At 33.4% G+C, this 19,957-nt stretch overlaps 2 protein-coding genes across 2 annotated transcripts; both read left to right on the top strand.

Annotated features, from left to right (window-relative positions):
• The first annotated feature begins 3,649 nt into the window (after positions 1 to 3,649).
• LOC126691796 (L-type lectin-domain containing receptor kinase VIII.1-like) lies at positions 3,650 to 7,433 on the top strand. Its single transcript, XM_050386958.1, has 2 exons — positions 3,650 to 4,349; positions 5,200 to 7,433. Exons 1-2 carry the CDS (start codon positions 3,921 to 3,923, stop codon positions 6,916 to 6,918), a joined length of 2,148 nt encoding a protein of 715 aa, XP_050242915.1. The 5' UTR covers positions 3,650 to 3,920; the 3' UTR covers positions 6,919 to 7,433.
• Positions 7,434 to 11,637: 4,204 nt separating this feature from the next.
• Positions 11,638 to 14,363, top strand: LOC126691795 (DNA-binding protein S1FA-like). Its single transcript, XM_050386957.1, has 2 exons — positions 11,638 to 11,874; positions 13,987 to 14,363. Exons 1-2 carry the CDS (start codon positions 11,821 to 11,823, stop codon positions 14,185 to 14,187), a joined length of 255 nt encoding a protein of 84 aa, XP_050242914.1. The 5' UTR covers positions 11,638 to 11,820; the 3' UTR covers positions 14,188 to 14,363.
• The last annotated feature ends 5,594 nt before the right edge of the window (positions 14,364 to 19,957 follow it).

Here is a 19,957-nt window from a genome sequence, read left to right as displayed (position 1 = left end):
GTAAAAAAAAAAGAGCAAACTTTTAGACTATATATTGAATATCTATAATTTAATAAATGAAACCTTAAGATGCAAAATAATAATAAAAAATCACAAATATCAAATAATGATGACCGAATTGGGATTTCAAAGTGCATCTATATATATATATATATATATATATATATATGTAGGGACACGATTTTTAACGACCCAAGGATGACGCTGAGCTCATGTGTAAAGGGTCCGAACAATATGATTTGTAGAGAGTGGGTTTGGAAAGGCTGGACCTTGGTCGTTGGGCAACGGTTTAGTCAGGATTTTCATGGAAGCTCATACGAAGATGGATTTGGCCTATATTGCTAAGCCTTACACGGATGTGGTTTGAAAGGTCTGACTCCTCGGAATTAATCCGAGGAGCATTATCTTCTCACCATTCTTCCTCCTTTTTCTTCCTTCTTTCTCCGGGGCCCCCCCTTTTTTAGCTCTCTTTTCCCTTTTATACTAGTATTCACTTCCCCTTCTTCATTTACGTGTCATTTTCTCCTTATTTGGGGTAATTACTCGTCCTATCAATCCATACGTCAGAGTGGTTGGGAAAAGCTGGATAGCATGGTATGGAGTATGGGCTTGTCAGGCGCTGGGCTCCACATTATGGTGTTGGCAGCTTTCTCGTTTGTACTGCTCTTGTACTGAGTTTGTCATTTTCCCACAGACGTTTTGTGAGGTGTTGAGCGTGAGATCGTCCTCGGCCACATTTTTGGGCCGTTAAGGGGCTTTCGTCATACGTCCTCGGCAGTAGGCTCCTCGGCTTGTGTTTTGGGCCCTTAATGTGAAGTGGGTTGGGATTTCAAATTTCAGGCCCCACAATATATTTTAGAATACTAAGTACTTTTAACACACATGGAGAGAGAGGAGAATGTTTTTTTAAAGAAATTTACAGTGGTATATATCCAAAAGGGCCTAAGTGCATCAATATATTTAGTTGATCAGATCAAATCAAATTTGTATATATACTATAGTTTGTATATGTAATGCATGAAAAAGTTTCAATATAGTATAATTTGTTCTCTCTCCTTTAGATATAATAGTTGATTCTCAATATATATATGATAGTTATTAATATAATAATTTATTATGATTATATTTGTATGTGAGACTAAATATTCTACAATTAAGCATTTATTATATTTGTGTTTATATATGTAACTATATACAGAAAATCTAATACCACCAAAATAAAATGCACAATTTTTGCCACTAAACCCTTATGTGGCTAATTGTGATTGGTGGAAAAAAAAATAATGTGTCCATATGAAAGTGATAAGTAAACAATCACAGTCTGACACATAAGAGAGTTGTAGCAAAAATTGTAAATTTATTTGTGGCAATAGAAGAATTCAACTATATATTCTACAATTCTAAAAAAATGATGTGTTAAGATTTTAATTTTTTTTAGAATATACCAAGATTTTAATTGAGTGTTTAAATATAAAATGAAATTTAAATTTAATTAAGATAAATATTTTAGAATAATGATGTGTAAAATTTTGTGGCCTCAAAAGCTAATATGGCAAAATATTATGAGGTCAACCAAACGCCAAACATCTTCGGTATTACATAATAAGAAATATATAGTTTTACCTGATATGTAATATATAATATACATACATATTACATAGAAGTATAATAAGTTTAAATTGAGTCTTTTTTGTATTTTCTGAATGTAGATACAAGAATTCGGAAACATAATTAACACTTTGTATATTTTGACAATAACATTTTTTTTGAAAAATGAATCATTTTTCAAAAAGTATTTTTTAGAAAACTATTTTATTTTTCAATGTTTGGTAGCAATTTTAAAATGAGTTGAAAAACTATCTCTTAACTTCTCTTATTTAACTTCATGTGAGATAGAGTTGTTTTCCAAAAAATTTTAGTGAAAAACAACTATTTCTCACGTTAAGCTAGATAAGGGAAGTTAAGAGATAGTTTTCCTTAGACTCATTTTTTCCGATACTCAAACACAAGAAAATGCAAAAAATTATTTTCAATAAGATTTTTCATTGACATAATTAAAATCTAGTTGGAAGGACATCTGGCATGAAATTCAAGTTTAAAATATAGAAATACATGGAATCAAATAATAAGACTATTAGAATGACACTTGACACAAAATTGGTATGCAAGTATAATTTAACCCTTTTTTTTTTTTTTAAGAATCACTTAACTTGAATTCTTAATTGAATTTTCTCAAACTTTCATTTTATTATATTTAACATGATATAATTTAACTTTTGATGTTCCTAATGAGATAGAGTTGTTTTCCATAAAATTTTAGTGAAAAACAACTCTTTCTCACGCTAAGCTAAATAAGAGAAGTTAAGAGATAGTTTTCCTTAGACTATTTTTTCTGATATTACCAAACACAGGAAAATGTAGAAAACTATTTACAATAAGACTTTCCATTGACATAATTAAAATATAGTTGGAAGGATATCTGGCATGAAATTCGAGTTTAAAATATAAAAATACCTAGAATCAAATAATCAGAATATTATGATGATCTTGCTTGACACAAAATTGGTATGTAAGTAGAATTTAACTTGTTTTTTTAAAGAATCATTTAACTAGAATTCTTAATTGAGTTTTCTCAAACTTTAACTTTAGTATAATTAATTTGTATGATATACATAACTTTTGGTGTTTCTAATGAAAACATTTTGGTTCTCCTAATTATGATGTATCAAGAAAAAATCTCGGTTGCATTCTAAAATGGTTATCCATCAATGGATGTAGTTAAATATTGTGTACTTAGATCAAGAGAGAGCCTTTGATAAATTATTGAACCATAGGGTTTACCATAAAGTGCAATTTTTATTAACAATCTTAGAAGCATTCACATCAATTCTTGCAAAAAAAAAATGATGTTTATTTTAGCATAAGAACCTACATTTTGTGTTTTACACAACTACTTCTCAAAAGCACCTATATAATATTATCTATTATACACTAGATTTCATTCAAATATTATTTCTTTATCAATTTTTTATTACTCTAAGATAAATCTATCTTTGTATATATGAGTAAAGAAGTATTAAAAAATATATTTGCATGTGAATAATAATCCTATATATTTACACAATTACTACAACTGTTTTTTTTTTTTTTTTTTTTTTTTTTTTGAGAATCAAACAATTACTATAGCTTGCATCTTATTTCACACAAACTTACATAGACTGATATGGATAATTTATTTAGGTGTGCATAACTTACCTCGTATTCTATTATAGATCGATTGACAAATGTGATTTCTCTTATAAAACCATATATTTATCTAAAATGAGAAGTTCTCAAGTCTCAAACTCTATTCTATTGTGACTAATAAAAGATTAAAACCATGAGCCAATTCAACCCAAGGTACTAGGCAGTAGGTAGCAAGCAGTACCAAGTAAAGCAAAAAAAATCCAAAAGAGCGTGAAGTATACGTGACATTGCAACCACGTGCAAGCAAAGCAAAAGTCCCCGTGTAGTAGTGTATTCGTAAAAGGATATGTGAATTGAAGGTAGGAAATAAAAAAAGGTTTCTTTTATCACCGAAAAAAATAACCGTTATGAAAAGAATACGTGTCGCTCTTCCTCTCCACCTGTCTTTTTCAACTCTCCTTAGGATTCTCTCTCTCTCATTGTGTATTCTTTGTTTCTTAGCTCCGCTTGTTCTGTTTTTTGGCAAAGAACCCAATCCACTCCCATCTCTCTCTCTCTCTCTCTCACTCTCTATCTCTTACAGTGTCTATACAAAGCTCGTGATTCAATCTTCTTTGTGTCTTCCAAACTCTCTCTCAAACACCACTAATCTGAGCCCCACTAAGGCCAAAGCAAGACCCTTAAACTCTGTGTAATGGCCATTCACTAAAAAAAAAAAAAAAAAAAACTGAGCAATGTTGAGACTTTCCTGCAAATTTTCAGGCATTGTCTTTTTTCTCTTTATTACACTTTCGCTTTGCTATTTCAACATTCCCATTACCAACGCCTCCACTGAGTTCGACTTCGGGACCTTAGCTATAAGCAACCTAAAGCTCCTCGGCGATGCCCACATGAACAATGGGAGCGTAAGGCTCACTGGCGACCTCCCCGTTCCCAACTCCGCCGCCGGCAAAGTCCTCTACAGCTCGCCGGTGAAGTTCCGGGAACCTGGGACGCACGTCCCGGCGAGCTTCTCTACTTTCTTCACCTTCTCCGTCACGAATTTGAACCCCTCCTCGATCGGCGGCGGGCTCGCTTTTGTAATCTCGCCGGACGACGATACCGTCGGCGATGCAGGTGGGTTCCTCGGGCTCGTCAACGCGACGGGTTCGCCGTCTGGGTTCCTGGCGGCAGGGCCGGCTCAAGGCCTAGGCAAGTTAGGCCTAGGCCTAAGGCCCCACCCAAAAAAAAAAAATTCCTTAGGAAAAAAAGGCCCCATTTTTTATAGTTAAAAGTCCAAATTTTTATACAATCATATATATTTTCTAAATGTTGTACATTTTTTTTATTAGTGATATACAAATTTTACTATTGGCTTACAAATTGCCATGTTATTAATCACAAAAAACGTGATATAAACATTCATTAGTTAAATTGATGAAGTTTATCAATGAGAGACAATATCACATTATATTTTGAACATTTTATAGTGCTTTTAATTAGCGCATTTTTCTTTTTCATTTCTATTAAGACCCTCAAAGTACGAGACCAATAGAATCTTAACTCAATTGAAACCCTAAAATATTTCAAAAAGATGTTGCAAATGTGTTAAATCATCAATTATAAATTAATCTCCCCTAAGAGTTTGAGACTTTGATTTTTGTAAATTAATATCCTACATAACCATACACCAAATAATATTTATCTCTCTCTCTCTCTTAAAATCAAAACATAAAATTAAAAATTAGATTACAACTTTATTTAACTATGCATCGTCTTATATCCAAAAAAAGTATCTTTTTCAATCATAATATATTTTTATTTCTTTTTATTAATATTTATAATTCAACTATGATATTCAATTCTCTATATGAAATTAACATTAGTCTAGTTGGTATTATTTATGTATTTAATGTATCAAATTAACCTTAATTTGATTAGTATTAAATAATTTTGTTTAATTAATATTTACATATTAAAGGCCCCATATAAATTTTTCGCCTTAGGCCCCAAATTATGTTGGGCCGCCCCTGCCTGGCGGTCGAGTTCGATACCCTTATGGACGTTGAGTTCAAAGACATTAATGGAAACCACGTGGGGTTGGATCTGAACAGCATGGTCTCGACGCAGGTCGCAGATTTGGACGCCATGGATATCGATCTTAAGAGTGGCTATGAGGTTAACGCGTGGATCGAGTACGACGGGTCGTCTGGAGTGTTCAACATATCGGTTTCGTACTCGAATCTGAAACCGAAGGAGCCTCTATTGTCGTTCAGTCTGGACTTGGATCAGTACGTGAATGACTTAATGTACGTTGGGTTTTCAGGGTCGACTCAAGGGAGCACAGAGATTCACAGTATTCAGTGGTGGAGTTTTAGCTGTTCGTTTGATTCGACTTCTGGTTCATCAGTTTCTTTGTCACCTCCACCTCCAACGACTAGTTCCATGAATACAACGGCTACTGTGAGGTCACCACCGCCTTCAATAGCTCCATCTGGGTCCAATTCAGAATCGAGTACTCCTACTTCACAAAAAAACAGTAAGTCTTCTTCTTGTCATAACCAGCTCTGTAAACAAGGCCCAGGAGCTGTGGCTGGAGTGGTCACTGCTGGGGCTTTCGTTTTAGCTCTATTTGCAGGTGCTTTTATCTGGTTTTACTCTAAGAAGGTCAAGCATGTGAGGAATTCTGATTCGCTTGCTACGGACATTATCAAAACGCCAAGGGAATTCAGTTATAAACAGATCAAGTCAGCCACTAAGTGCTTTAATGCCAATAGAATTATTGGTCATGGTGCATTTGGGACTGTTTACAAGGGTATACTGCCGGAGACTGGTGACATTATTGCGGTGAAGAGATGTAGTCATAATGGTCAGGGGAAGAATGAATTTTTGTCTGAATTGTCTATAATTGGAACTCTCAGGCATCGAAATCTTGTTCGGCTTCAAGGTTGGTGCCATGAGAAGGGTGAAATTTTGTTAGTCTACGATTTAATGCCTAATGGGAGCCTTGATAAAGCTTTGTTTGAAGCTAGAACGCCTTTGCCGTGGCCGTATAGGCGAAAAATTTTATTTGGGGTGGCCTCTGCTCTTGCTTATTTGCATCAAGAGTGCGAAAATCAGGTGATTCATAGAGATGTAAAGACCAGTAACATAATGCTGGACGAGGGGTTCAATGCCCGGTTAGGGGATTTCGGATTGGCGAGGCAAATTGAGCATGATAAATCTCCTGATGCAACAGTGGCAGCTGGAACAATGGGGTATTTGGCTCCTGAGTATTTGCTAACTGGGAGAGCTACAGAGAAAACTGATGTGTTTAGCTATGGAGCTGTGGTTCTTGAAGTGGCTAGTGGAAGAAGACCGATTGAGAAAGATGTTTCTACTGCTGGTAAAGTTGGGGTTTGTAGCAACTTGGTTGAATGGGTTTGGAGTTTACATAGAGAAGGGAGGTTGTTATCTGCAGCTGATGCAAGACTTGGGGATGAATTTGATGAGGGGGAAATGATGAGGGTCCTAATGGTCGGATTGGCTTGCTCTCATCCTGACCCATTGGCTAGACCCACAATGAGAGGGGTGGTCCAAATGCTTGTGGGTGAAGCTGAAGTTCCCATTGTCCCAAGAGCAAAGCCCTCTATGAGTTTTAGCACTTCACACCTCTTGTTGAGCTTGCAAGACAGTGTCTCTGACTGTAATGCTATGATTAACATCTCCACCTCCTCATCAGAGAACGACTTCAATGGTATTGATTTAGTATGATCACAAAGTTCATAACCTCAAGGGTTTGTTTATTGGTTCGTATAGTATAAGTATTCATTTGTTTATGTATATTTAATAACACCCATGACATGCACTGTATAAGCAAGCAAAAAGTTCAGTGGGGGCTTGGGGAGGTACAATTTTGTTTATGAGTGATAATATGTATAATCCATCATACAATTAGAGTGGCTGGCTATTAAGAGGGGTAGAAAAAGAGGCAAACAAAATTGGTTATGGTGGATGTCATTTTCTTCCTTTCCTTGGATGGGTTTCTTTGTGGAGAGAGAGAGAGAGAGGTGGGCAGTGGTTGCTTTCTCAAGGAATCCATTAGTCAAAAGTAGACATTAGAGTTTGAGTAGGGATTTGGTAAAGCATAGTGTCAAAAGGAGTGCATATTTATCAGACACTTTTCTGAGAAGTCTTTTATAATTGTGGCTAGTGCGGATAATGTAACAATAATATGAAATTGAGTGCACAAATTCTTCTTTAATAACATATCTTGGTTTCTTATTTAATCCCCCACTTTTTTTCAAGGACGTTTTATTATCTCTTATATCATAGTACCCATTAATGATATATATATATATATATATTTTTTTTTAAGTGTCAATCATTCTTAATTGGAGTGAGCACCCTAAACAAGCACTAATCACAAGAATCTTGACTTATATATTTTGTTTCTTTTGGGAAAAATTAAAGACAGGAAAAAAAAAGAGAATCGAATTTAAAACATCTTTTCTCGAAAGGAAAACTAGTAGGCAATTGAATGGTTATCCTTGTAGAAAAAGACTTGGCATAAAGTCTAAGCTTAAATGTTTTAGCTAAAGCTTAGAGAACAGCAGCCAAAAACTATGTCAAACTAGCTCAATCAGCCAATTCGACCGACGTTTAGAACAAATCATTGGACATTTTTGAACCGAAAAAGACTTTCATTTTCACAATATCTGCAAAAAGATGGAAAGTTCATAGTAGCGTGGTTGGTTGGCGACTTGGCGTATGATGTAACAATGTAGTAATGGACAATTCACACTGAAATTACCACCATGCACATTATGCTACCAGTTTCCTAGTCTTATGGCCCAGATCCAGCACACTATGTCGGTTTCTAGTAAATCGAATGGCCCTATAATTCTGCTATGTTTTAATTCATTGTCTAAAGGTGACTGGTTATAGAAATTATTATGTACACTGTTATACGAAAAATATATATATATATATATATTAAATGATACCACGTTATCCGTATCAAAATTCAATAAACGAGAGACATATATGCAAAAATAACTAGTATATCTTTCAATTGTTAGTAAGTTAGTTATTTTTTACTGATATGTCTCATACTTATTAAATTTTAATATAGCTAACATATTATCATTCGATACCAAATACCTTCTAGTGTTATACACATCTAACCTTTTTTACTTAAAAGTAGGATGGTGAATTGAATAACTTTAACTTTGCCTCTTGCCTTTCAAATGCATTAATTAAAGGGTGCAGACAAAATTTTCTTATATGGTTGTAGACTATTAGTACTAGTGCCTCTTTGTCTATTCTGTTGGGACCCGAAAATTTATATGAGTAACCTGCATTTGTATAAAGAATTCCAACTACAATGATAGATTCTTTTCAGCTCTCATTCATGTACAATAGTTTTCTTGTTGAGGTTGTGGCTTTTAATAGAACACTGCCAAAAATTTCTTATCATGTGATAATGCTATAGTTGGATTAATCAGTTTGCATTATTTTTATCCATATCCAATCAGAGAGCCCAAAATCTTAGACATAGTGAAGCGTGACTGTTCCTGACCTATATATACAACGCATAAGCACGTTTAACCCCAGAATCTTGTCTTGAATCTCTTGATTTAACCCACAAAAAATAATTGTCTGCTACGAAAATAATTGTCTGCTACGAAAATTTTAAATTACATGTTGGTAACAGATTAGGTACACAAGGATGCAATGATATTGTTGGATAGTATAATGGGTTTATACTCGTATGGCAAGCTTGTTTTGGACGGTGCCAGTGAAATGGGTGGCTGCGAATTTAATTGCCAACTTATATGATGTCGGATAAGACATGGGAGATAATTTTATGGTTTGGTCATTTTATATATATAATTATATAGTTTTAGGATTTTAGTCAATTAAATGACTTTAATTTTCTAGTAAAAAAATATTTCTGTTAATATATTCATTGCAGTTAAAAAAAAAATGCTTCAAGACATCCAACAACGGATAGCCTTTTTTTTTTTTAAATCAATAAATCTAGGGTTATAAAAAATTTTAAAAAAATATTTCACAGCTATTAAGGTGAATAATTGTTAACTGTAGATTAAAAAAAATTATGTAAGTAATGAGAAATAAGAACAATTAAAAAATCGCCAACTCAAATGTTGTGAAATCCAATAGCATATTAACACATTCGGCATCTCATGTTGTTTGTAAAGGTGTTAAGGTTCAAATTCCTCTCGAAATAGCAATTTTATTTTAATTAAAATTATTGGGTCTAAAATTACTCTTTTTCGACACTCGACCCTACCTACCTAGTTTTAAACTGGACTATTTGAAGTTTGAACGTCTTAAACCAATAATTTGGGCCTATTAAGAAGGATTTTATTAAACTCACTATTTTTTAGTTGAAATTATGGTTTATCTTGTGTATAAGATCTATTCTTAGCTATTATGTGGCCCAGTGTGTCGGATGTAAACAGCCTAATCTTGAGCAATAAATTTTCGTTTATAGCACCTGGCTTTTCATTCTAATTTAATAGTTACAAGTTACAACAATAGGAAAGAATGATTTGAATCGTGGTCATTCTCATAAAAAAGAACAACTAATACCAATAAACTACAAGACTCTTAACAAAATAATTTAGTTTTTATTTTACGGCCAAGTGATGTTTATATTTTGTACTGGACGAGATGAGATGTTGCAATTGTGAAAACTCCTCTACCAAATCCAATACTCCGTGTTCTCTCTTGGAAACTTGAACTCCAAGCCTTGTCCCTCCTCTCCCTACCCCACAAAAACTTTTTCTTGTGAAGTGGTCATCACATTAAGGGTGCACGGTGGTTATAAAGCATGCCTTTAAACTTTGGTAGATCAAGCTTTTTCAAAATGTTCCCATTTTTAACAATCAATAGAGGAATCCATTAATCATACATCGAATCATGCACATCATCCAGATATGAGAGGAGAAATACTATTAAGACAAGATTGCCAGGTTATCCAATTAATCAGAGTAATAAATTTACAAACCCACAAATTCATAATCATTTATATATTTGATGAAGGCAAGACACATGAACAAGTTATTAAAAAAAATTGTATATTTATTTGCTTTTCTTAAGAGTGCCTAAGACAAGTTAAATTGTTTTTTTTGGATAATTTGAGAGTTATCTTCTATGGTTTGTATGGATGCTTTGTCAAATACAGCTGATGACAGCAGTTAAGAGTTATTTTAGAAGATGTTAAATAATTAAATAGTCAGTTTGCATTTTGCAAATTCGCGTGGGTGTGCAAATCTAAGAATAGTGTAGCGCATGCCCTGGTTAAATGGGCAGCCAATAATAAGGATTTTGTTGGTGCTTTGTTTTCCCGTTCACTCTCAGAGGCTGTGCTAGTTGCTCTGGATAGAGAGTAGAGACCTATGTACTTAATTTTGATGTAAATGAAATGCTCTGTCAGCTACCAAAAACAAATTAGGGGAGGAAGATTTGATCCTGAGCGTCTCTATTAAAAACATCGAAAGTTTTAATTAGGTTTCAATAATCTTGACAAGTTAAATTGTATTTAATATTTTACTTAAACGATGTTTTCATACATATATATATATATATATATATTATATTTTAAATAAAGTCAAATTATGTACCATTATCCAGAAAAACACCCAACTACAATGATTTGTATGTATATGTAGCAATGAATTATGATAAAAGATACTTTTCTTTTTTCAAAAATGTTCATGGCGATTAATAATTGAATGTCTTTTTAAGTGTAACCCACTAACCCCAATATTTACTTTTTTTAACTTTCACGACACTTCTTAATATTACTATTTTGCTAAGCAGGACACTTATTATTATTATTATTATTATTTTGATAAACAGCAGGACACTTCTTAATAGGGTGCGAAGAAAAACTCATAGAGGAATGGGCCTATTTGAGTTTTTGTGGTCCTGGACTTTTTCGGCCGATAATAATGTTTCTGCTTCTAGCAACAGTTTTTAGAGAAAATTCGCTGGCCCGTTTTCAAAATCCAATAATGGCCCAACTCCCGAGCCTAAAGGGAAAAAAAATTTATTGGACCATCACCTTTTTTACTACACAAGACTATAAATTATAGAAAAAAATAAATAATCAATGTGAAAATGATAATCATCCAATTACAATCTGACACATTGAAACAATGACAAAGTTATTAAAGAAGAAGACTTATTTAATAATAACTCGTCTCTGAAAATGGCACAAAGAAATTGAGAAAATTTAGGGACACAAAAAAAAAAAAAATTGATGTATATAGCAAATTGTCATCCATAAAATAAAAAATTGATATCATATAATAATAATAATAATAAGAAGAAGAAGAAGAACTAATAAAAACCTTACCAAACTCTCAAAAATGGTCAAATTTTTTGATGTGCTTTACTCTAGAAATTACACCAAGTCTAATAAGGCAAGCACCGAAATACATGAAAAACCAAGGGCAAATTTAAAAAATATTTTATTTTCCTCAAAACTCACTGCCTATAAAATCAATACACGACCGTTTCTTTTTGACCCTTCTGCAGCTGAGTCCAATTTTGCAATCCCTAAGATCTCAATTTCTGTTCAGTTAAACTCTCTCCCAGGTGCTCATCGCAGAGCTGATCTCTCTCTACCACTGAGTCACAGCCATGGACGAATCGTTCGAGTTCGACGGCAAGGTCCCTCCTTCCTTCGATCGCATGGTACGCAAATTTTTCACTCTAAATTTTTTATTTTTTTACGAGATCTGTCAAAAAAATATTAAATTTTGTATCTTTATGTCTCTAATTCAAAGATCTGCCAGTGTATAATTTTAGATAATTGATATTGATATCGGAATTTGCTTTTGTTTGCCATGCATGTTCAATGGAGTTCAGGAAATTGAAATTCTGTATTTTTTTTTTTTTTTTTTTTTTTTTTTTGTGTATAAACAAACATGGGTAAAGAATTAGTTTTCAGTGAATCGAAATTTTCGGATTATTGTGCTCTTTTTTTCGTTTTGTTTATATTATTCAATGAAGTTGTGATTTTTTATTTTGGCCAAAATTCTTATTCAAATTCAACAAGGTTTGCATTTGGCTTTGGGGATTTAAAATCAAGGGGTTTGAAGAACCGTTTTTTGTATAAATTGATTGATATGAATTTTAGTAACTATGACAGATTTTAGGTTTTAGGATTTTAGTTCATGTTATGAATTTTGAAATAATATATTACGCCTAATCATTTCAAATCCATATATTAATCAAATACAAATTAGATTGGATTGTCGTTTGGTCCCTAATGTTTTGTTTTTTTCATTTTGGTCCTTAAAAAGAAAAGGCATTCCTGTCAAGTTGATTCTTGAATCGTCATTTTGGTCTCTAAAGTATTTTCATGTGTGATATGACAACTGCTTTAAACAGCATAATTAGCACCTCCCCCATGCACAATGTGCTTAGGGATCTAGGGGGGGGGGGGGGGGGGGGGGGGGGGAAGGTTTGAGCTGTAGAATTAGCAGCATATTGTAATTATCTTTAGAAGAAAAAACATATGTGATATGACGACTTTTTTAGGGATGACAAAAATTCTCTATTCCGGGCTTTCCCCACCCCAAAAAGGTGACAAGTCCCCGCCCTGCAAACCATATGTTTTTATTAAATATATAATTAAAATTATTAAATTTTCTATATGTATAATATAATTCAATATTTCTACACATAGATTATCTATAATTTTTTTTTTCTTTTTTTTACATATTCTATAAACTATTCCCTAAAATACTTGCTTTCTCACTTTCATGGTACTCTCACGACTACTACTTCCTTTACTCATTCAACTCTACCACGTTAATGTGGAAAGCACCTCATTAGGGATAGGATAATACCTCCAATTCGTCCTGCCCCCGACCTGCCTTGCTTCCAACCCACAAGGTGGCCCACCCTGAGGAATGGACAGGGTGCCCTTGATCCTAGTCTGCCCTGTCCCTTAGATGTTTTACTCTACTTAACAGAAATTTTATAGACAACAATGGATGAAAGGACCTATTTGACAGAAATGTTAAAGTTTAAGGACCAAAATGACAGAAATTAAACCTTAAGAACAAAAATGACATTTCCCCCAAATTCAAAGGGTGTAATTTGGATTTTGGCCTTAGGTTTAAACGCACACATGAATTTTATCAATAGAATTATTTTTTCTTTCATATTTTATGAATGCCATTTAAAATAAAAAGATCTCAAGCCAAATGATCCTCCATATATGCTAACATTTGAATGAATTGCATTTGGTCTTTTTCGCTTACTTATTCAATGAAAAATGGAAGTCATATATTCATGTACTGTTCATATAAGTTCAACTGCAGACTCCAGTTGATCTGAACCTTTGGAAAACTGCATAATACTTCTGTTCATTTCTCTGTTTTTTTCCCTTTACAATTAATCTTGCATGGTAATTTATTCATTGAGAAATTCCAGTATACATGAAGATGCTCACCTATTGTTTAGTAATCAATTTGACATTTAGCTTTATATCAAAAATGTTCACTTGCCGATGATGTCTGTCTACCCTTCAATAGTGTTTTAGATATAATTAAGTGGTAGGTTATGCACCAGAATCTCTGATCAGAAGTAAGAATAGAACTGGAATTAATCTTAAAGACTGGCCATTTGTGTATGTGTTCAAATTAACTTTATTAGCAAAATATGCAAGCATTATTTCCTTAGAGAATAATGTACTAATTTGATGTTTTTCTTACATATGCTGGATTGCATAATTGTTGTGTGGTGGTCATGTCCTCTCTCAGATTCTTATTTTAGTTTGCTTTCTGATGTGTCAAGGATGCCGAAGCCAAAGGGTTAAACCCAGGATTGATAGTTCTGCTTATTGTTGGCGGGCTGTTGTTGACATTCCTGGTTGGAAATTATGTACTTTACCTGTATGCACAAAAAACCCTTCCTCCAAGGAAAAAGAAGCCAGTCTCCAAGAAGAAGATGAAGAAGGAGAAACTGAAGCAAGGTGTCTCTGCACCTGGAGAGTAGAAACTTAAGACGTGCCTTCTCTTGTTCCTCTCAAATCTCAATGTTGAACTCTTTTGTTCAGAAATTTTCCTTTGGTGTTGAGAGTGTGTGCTAGTTACTTTCATTCTTCCCCCATAATACTTGTTGGATATTTATAAGTTTCTAATTAGAATTAACCCTTTGGGTAGACTTAAGAATTTAGAATGCCTTCTTTGTTTACTAGTTGGAGTTTGCCATTGCTCATTTTCCTCTCATTCACTTGTCTTTTCTGTTTGATTCTGAGGGTATGAAAGGGGGTTATCTGCCATATCTAATTTGGTTGCTTCCATGACCATGTGAAGTAGCCCTCATCGTTGAACTTCAACCCGAGGGACCGGAAACAACCAAATAGCTATTGCTAAACATGACAGTCAAAATGATTAAACATGTTTTAAGGTTGGTTTTACACTGTTACTAAGTCTTCATACCCTACTGCTTTCCAACCTAGCCCCCAGGTATGGCCCATATAAGGTTCAGGCTGTTCAGCTTGTGAGCAGTTCAGACATTGTATCAGGTGCATGCAAGCAACTGAGGCAAGTGAGCAGGGCTTAGCATGTACTGCCACGAGACTGTCGTGCAATTTTTGTGTAAGATTTTTGTGCCTTGGTAAGGCACGTTGTTCGTTTTTATAATTAAGTGGTTGGTTTAGCCTGTTAATGATTAAGTTTATACACTTTGCAATCACACAAACATGGTGTAAATATATGATGAGTTTACTCATTGCATCTACCGTTATACTTATATATGAGCTACCCAATTGGAAAACAACCTCAGAAGCGAACTATATCCAAACTAATTTTAAACAACTTTAATAAATCCGAACCTTATCTTATCCTAAATCTAACTTTATTAAGATAAAGTATAAATCATAACTTAAGGATAAAGTTAATTTAAGTATGACGATAATGTTAAAGTAGATGGTGAGAGAATCAGAGAAAGGAGGACAGGAACAAGAATAAACACCCCAACGCCCAAATTCACTCTCACAATGACCTGGAGACCGCAATTGAGGTAACTCATCCAAATCAAGCCCAATTTTCTCTGTGTGAGCTTGTTTTTCAAATTGGGCGTCCTTCAATTAGGCATTAGACCAAAAAGGGCAGGTTTCATCACTCTATTTTGACCATTCTTAATTTTTCTTAAAATATTTTTTGCAATTGTGTCATAATAATGCCGTTTTATAAAAGAGACAACAAAATTGAGTTTTAACTAAGAGAAATGATATGTTTACAATATTTTTACAGCAAATCCTAAGTGGCAGGTTGTTACTGGTTATTATTGTTAAGGCAAAAAAGTAATCTTAGTATTAGTTTCAAATTTGAACCAATAACAACTAATCACCTGTGATTTGTTGTAAAAATATTGTAGACGTAGCATCTCTCTTTAACTAAATATATGACCGCCTAATCGAGTAAGAATTATTCTATTTTACAAGAGCATGAAATTGTCCTCATTTTAACTATTCATGAACAAAAATCAGACTTGAATTAAATAAAATATCGCGAAATTGAGAAAGCTACCCGACTTACAATTTATTCCATGAAAAGTCAATAGTTACGTAATTTTCTTTGGGAAATATACTGAAATTCCATTAAAAAAAATATGACGCAACTTCCTTGAAAAATTATTCCTAAAATACATTTTTGGATCTTTACCAAGATAAGTATCATAATCCATTTAAAGTGTGCATTAAATTGATTGAAGAAATACTTGATTTTCATGAATTGCGTGTCATTAATTTCATTGGGTCCAATTGTTTTCAAAATAATTCCCATATATGACTATAGTGAATGCAAACAATTAAAATTAGACACATATAATACCAAAGAGCCATGCATGGTGACACATGTTCTCTACATTAAGCCCACACATTTCCTTGAGCATCTACAACCATATGGTTCTCTATAAAAGGAGGAAAGACCATTTGGAAAATAGGATGTTCTCCACCATCACTCTCTCACTTTCTCCTCCTTTTTAATTCTCTTAAAGCTCTAACCCTTTGAGGGAGACTTTCCGGAACACTCTCTTAAACACTTCCAGGTACTCCCTTTGACTTGGCTGAGGTACATTAGGGAAAGGACTCCCTTTGACCAAAGAGACTTCCCGAAGCACTTTCTCAGACACTCTCAAGTACTCCCTCTGACTTGGCTGAGGTGCATTAGGCCAAGGACTCCCTTTGACACTCCAAATTCTACACTCTTTGATCCTATTAGGTACACACTCTAACCTTTTTAGGTAACTTCTATCGAGGACACCCTCCCAATGACTCAACATGTACTTAGTTTCAACAGAGCCTTTTTCAAATAAGAAATTTATTGTAGGAAAGTCAACACAATCATATTTTTACCCACTACAATTTTTATCAAGATACATGTAATTTATTGAAAAGTATTAATTACAAAACATGTCAAGATTTTATCATGGATAAAATAATCTATCGCACAAGGTCAGCATAATTCAAATTATGTCATATACCTGAATTAAAAAAAAAAAAAAAAAAAAAAAAAAAAAAAAAAGATTCAATTATGCATGAACTAATGCCCACCAACATAGTCTAAAGATGATTTTTCTCATCATCAACATAATAATAAAATAAAATAAATAAATAAAAAGAAGAAGAAGAAGAAGATGATGATGATGATGATGATGATTTTCAAATACGCATTTGTGAGTTTCACCATAGTCTATAAAGGACTTTCAAAGGACAATAATTGTGCAAAAGTTATGTTCATTGCAAATTCTTTTTTCTCATCAAAAGGCAAGTCCAAGGGACCATGTTTTTACAAAATCCCATAGTCTAAAGATGATTTTCAAATAGGCATTTGGGAGTTTCACCATATATAAAGGACTTTCAAAGGACAATAATTATGCAAAAGTTATGCTCATTGCAAATTCTTTTTTTCTCATCAAAAGGCAAGTCCAAGGGACCGTGTTTTCACAAAATCCAAATACAAATTTATGAAACCATTCGTAACCATCACATTCTTCATTCAATTATACGCAATAATTTGTTCGATTAACAAATTTCAAATCATTTGTGTTTGAAAAGTATTGACAAAATTATTAGAGTATCCATAGAGTAAGACAGGGAAAAAAAGGAAAAAATCAAATTTTAAAGCAAAATCAAACTTGAGCTAACTAAAGAGAAAACAAGATTCTACTTTATTCAAACAAAAAACTAAAGGAAAAAAAATTTTATAAATAGAAAGGAAGAAATACACCAGATTCTACTTTCCCCAAACGACTTGAATTTGCTTCAAAATTATTGCTAAAGAAGAATCGTTTCACACAATCCTACAATCTTAAATCAATCCCACACACGCATAAGATTTCTTCAAATTAAAAAATAATAATAATAATTATTATTATTATAAGTGGTGGAACTCTAGGGAGCTAAGGGAGGACGATTTGGTAATAACATCATGAACTACATGTGTTGAGTTTGGTTTTAAAGCTGGTCCAATACTGGAGTCTATTGAGTATTGGTCGGTTCTGGAAGCACTCTGAAGCTCAAGTCAAGTCAATTGCTTTTCTTAGAGAGAGAGACCACAAAAGAGAACCCAAAACCAACTGGTCTTCCCTCTTTTTATAGAGAAATTTGTGGTTATAGATAGATAGAGAATTGTGTGATTGTAGTTGTTTTATTATGAGTGAAACCCCCCACAATAATAATAATCTTAAACATACCAATTATGTAAAACATTTAGCTCCAACTCGAAGTAAAAAAGAAAAATGGTCTAATATGCCTTTAAGGCACACATTAATTGTTTATTTTATGAACTTTTTATGAAAAATTGAAAAAACCGACAAAAAAGTTAATCATTTTTTCATTTTTTTTATAAAAAAAATTCTTAAAATAGTTTACTAATGTATGCCCTAACCCCCAAAAACACACGTTAGTAAAATCCAAATAAAAAATAGGAAAAAAGGAATGATAGCTGAGCAAACAAAGACTGGGACAAAGCAAGAAAGCTTGAATTTGCCGACGTTGGCACTGGGCATGAAAAAAAGACAGAAGACAGCAAGTGTCCAATTTGGGATTCCCGGAGGTGGACAAATCATGGGCTTCTCTTATAGCCAAAAGCCTTTCGGTATGAAGAATTATGTCATCACTATGAACAATAAAGATTTTATTTTATTTTTTTGAAAAGATGAACAATAAAGATTTAAATGTTTATTGTTCATTTTGTTAGTAATCCAGTAGTTAAATGTATGGTGGCGTTCACTCATATAATGTTAGGCGTCAGAAGATTTCTAACAAAAATTAACAACATGACCGATGTGAAAAAAGAATCCTACATAAAGGGTCAAAATAAAAATGTTGCAATATAAATAGCCAAAAAAAAAAAACATCCTTAAGCATAAATGGTCAAAATATATGAGTTAATTTATTGCTATATGTGAGGGCCAGTTAATTAGAAAGTATTGTTAAGGCAGTATCAACTGGGCCTATGGCCCGATCCGAGGACGTTAGACCATCCGAGGAGGTCCAAATAAGATTATGAGGAGAATAGAATGAAGAGAGAAGTAGAGACAATATGAGATAGGCCCAATAATCATCCGAGGACAAAAGCCCTCTCGGCAACATGTGTCCGAGATCGATCTGAGTGCCATATCATCACGGACTTGCTTCGGAGTTACATCATCACTAAGGGTTAGACGTCGGCCAAGGGATAAAAAAGGAAAAGGATAACAAATATCTTCAAAAAGCTGCTACCTCCGCATTAAATGACTCCCAACTAATTCTCTGGCCGCATTAATGTGGAAGTGACACCTGAACAGTGATCAAGCAGCCTTACAGCTACTAGTTGATGGTTCTGGGAAGTGCTAGATGGGACAGAAACAAGTTCCCCGAATCTAACATACACGTGTGTGGTAGGGACGACACCAAGGCTGGGATATATAACATAGAAAGACATACTAAAGGGAGAGGGGGAAAAAATCAAATATCAGGACTGGAACTCTTGTACAATTTTATTATTCAACAAATCCATATGATATAAACTATTAGCTATTTTCCGAGGATAGATTTTCTAATCTTACTTGTATCTAACAGTCTTGAACCGTTAAATCTAATCGTTTTTCTTCTAGGATAGATCTAATTCTTCTATCCACGCTCTACAAATTTTTGTTTAGGCCACCGGAGTTTGAGCCCAATCCATTTTTGGGACCAATCCAATTTCAGTTCTTACACTATATATATAAATTAGAAAATAACATGACAGGAGAAAATTACCACCAAACTAATTAAATGTTATTTACTATTCAATCCATAAATTTATTTTTTATATAAATATTTAATTGATAACATAGTTATTAAATTTTATTCTCTGGAAATTTTGCAAACATGCATGATATAATAAGAAAATGTAATATAATAATAGATTTATCAAAATTCTCATCTAATGGAAAGAAATTGAGTGAAGTTGTAACCATTAATTACAACCATGTTTGAGTGAAGTTGTAACCATTCTTTTAAAATTAAAGATAATGTTATTGTGTGTGTGTGTGTGTGTATAGAAGTAGGATCAAAATTGTATAATTTTGAAGAATTTTTCAGCTGAAAGAATTCAAATTCTACAGCTACCGAACTCCTCAAGAAGCAACTTATCAAGCAGAACCTGAACTCCTCAAGCAACAAATTATCCAGCACCTATCATTTAACCAGTTTCGTAAGGCAAGAATTTGCACTTATTCTATCCACTTTACAAACTAAATTACAACAAAACGCAAGAAAGCCTTTTGGTATCTA

This window comes from Quercus robur, chromosome 7 (genome assembly GCF_932294415.1).
Source record: "Quercus robur chromosome 7, dhQueRobu3.1, whole genome shotgun sequence".
In the NCBI taxonomy this organism is placed as follows: domain Eukaryota; kingdom Viridiplantae; phylum Streptophyta; class Magnoliopsida; order Fagales; family Fagaceae; genus Quercus; species Quercus robur.
Note: the sequence above shows the minus strand (reverse complement) of the source record. Positions and strands in the feature narration are given on the sequence as shown.

Coding starts and splice junctions, on each gene's coding strand:
- LOC126691796 (XM_050386958.1), top strand. CDS start 3,921: ATGTTGAGACTTTCCTGCAAATTTTCAGGCATTGTCTTTTTTCTCTTT. Junction 4,350..5,199: donor CGGGTTCGCCGTCTGGGTTC/CTGGCGGCAGGG, acceptor GGCCGCCCCTGC/CTGGCGGTCGAGTTCGATAC.
- LOC126691795 (XM_050386957.1), top strand. CDS start 11,821: ATGGACGAATCGTTCGAGTTCGACGGCAAGGTCCCTCCTTCCTTCGAT. Junction 11,875..13,986: donor CTCCTTCCTTCGATCGCATG/GTACGCAAATTT, acceptor TGATGTGTCAAG/GATGCCGAAGCCAAAGGGTT.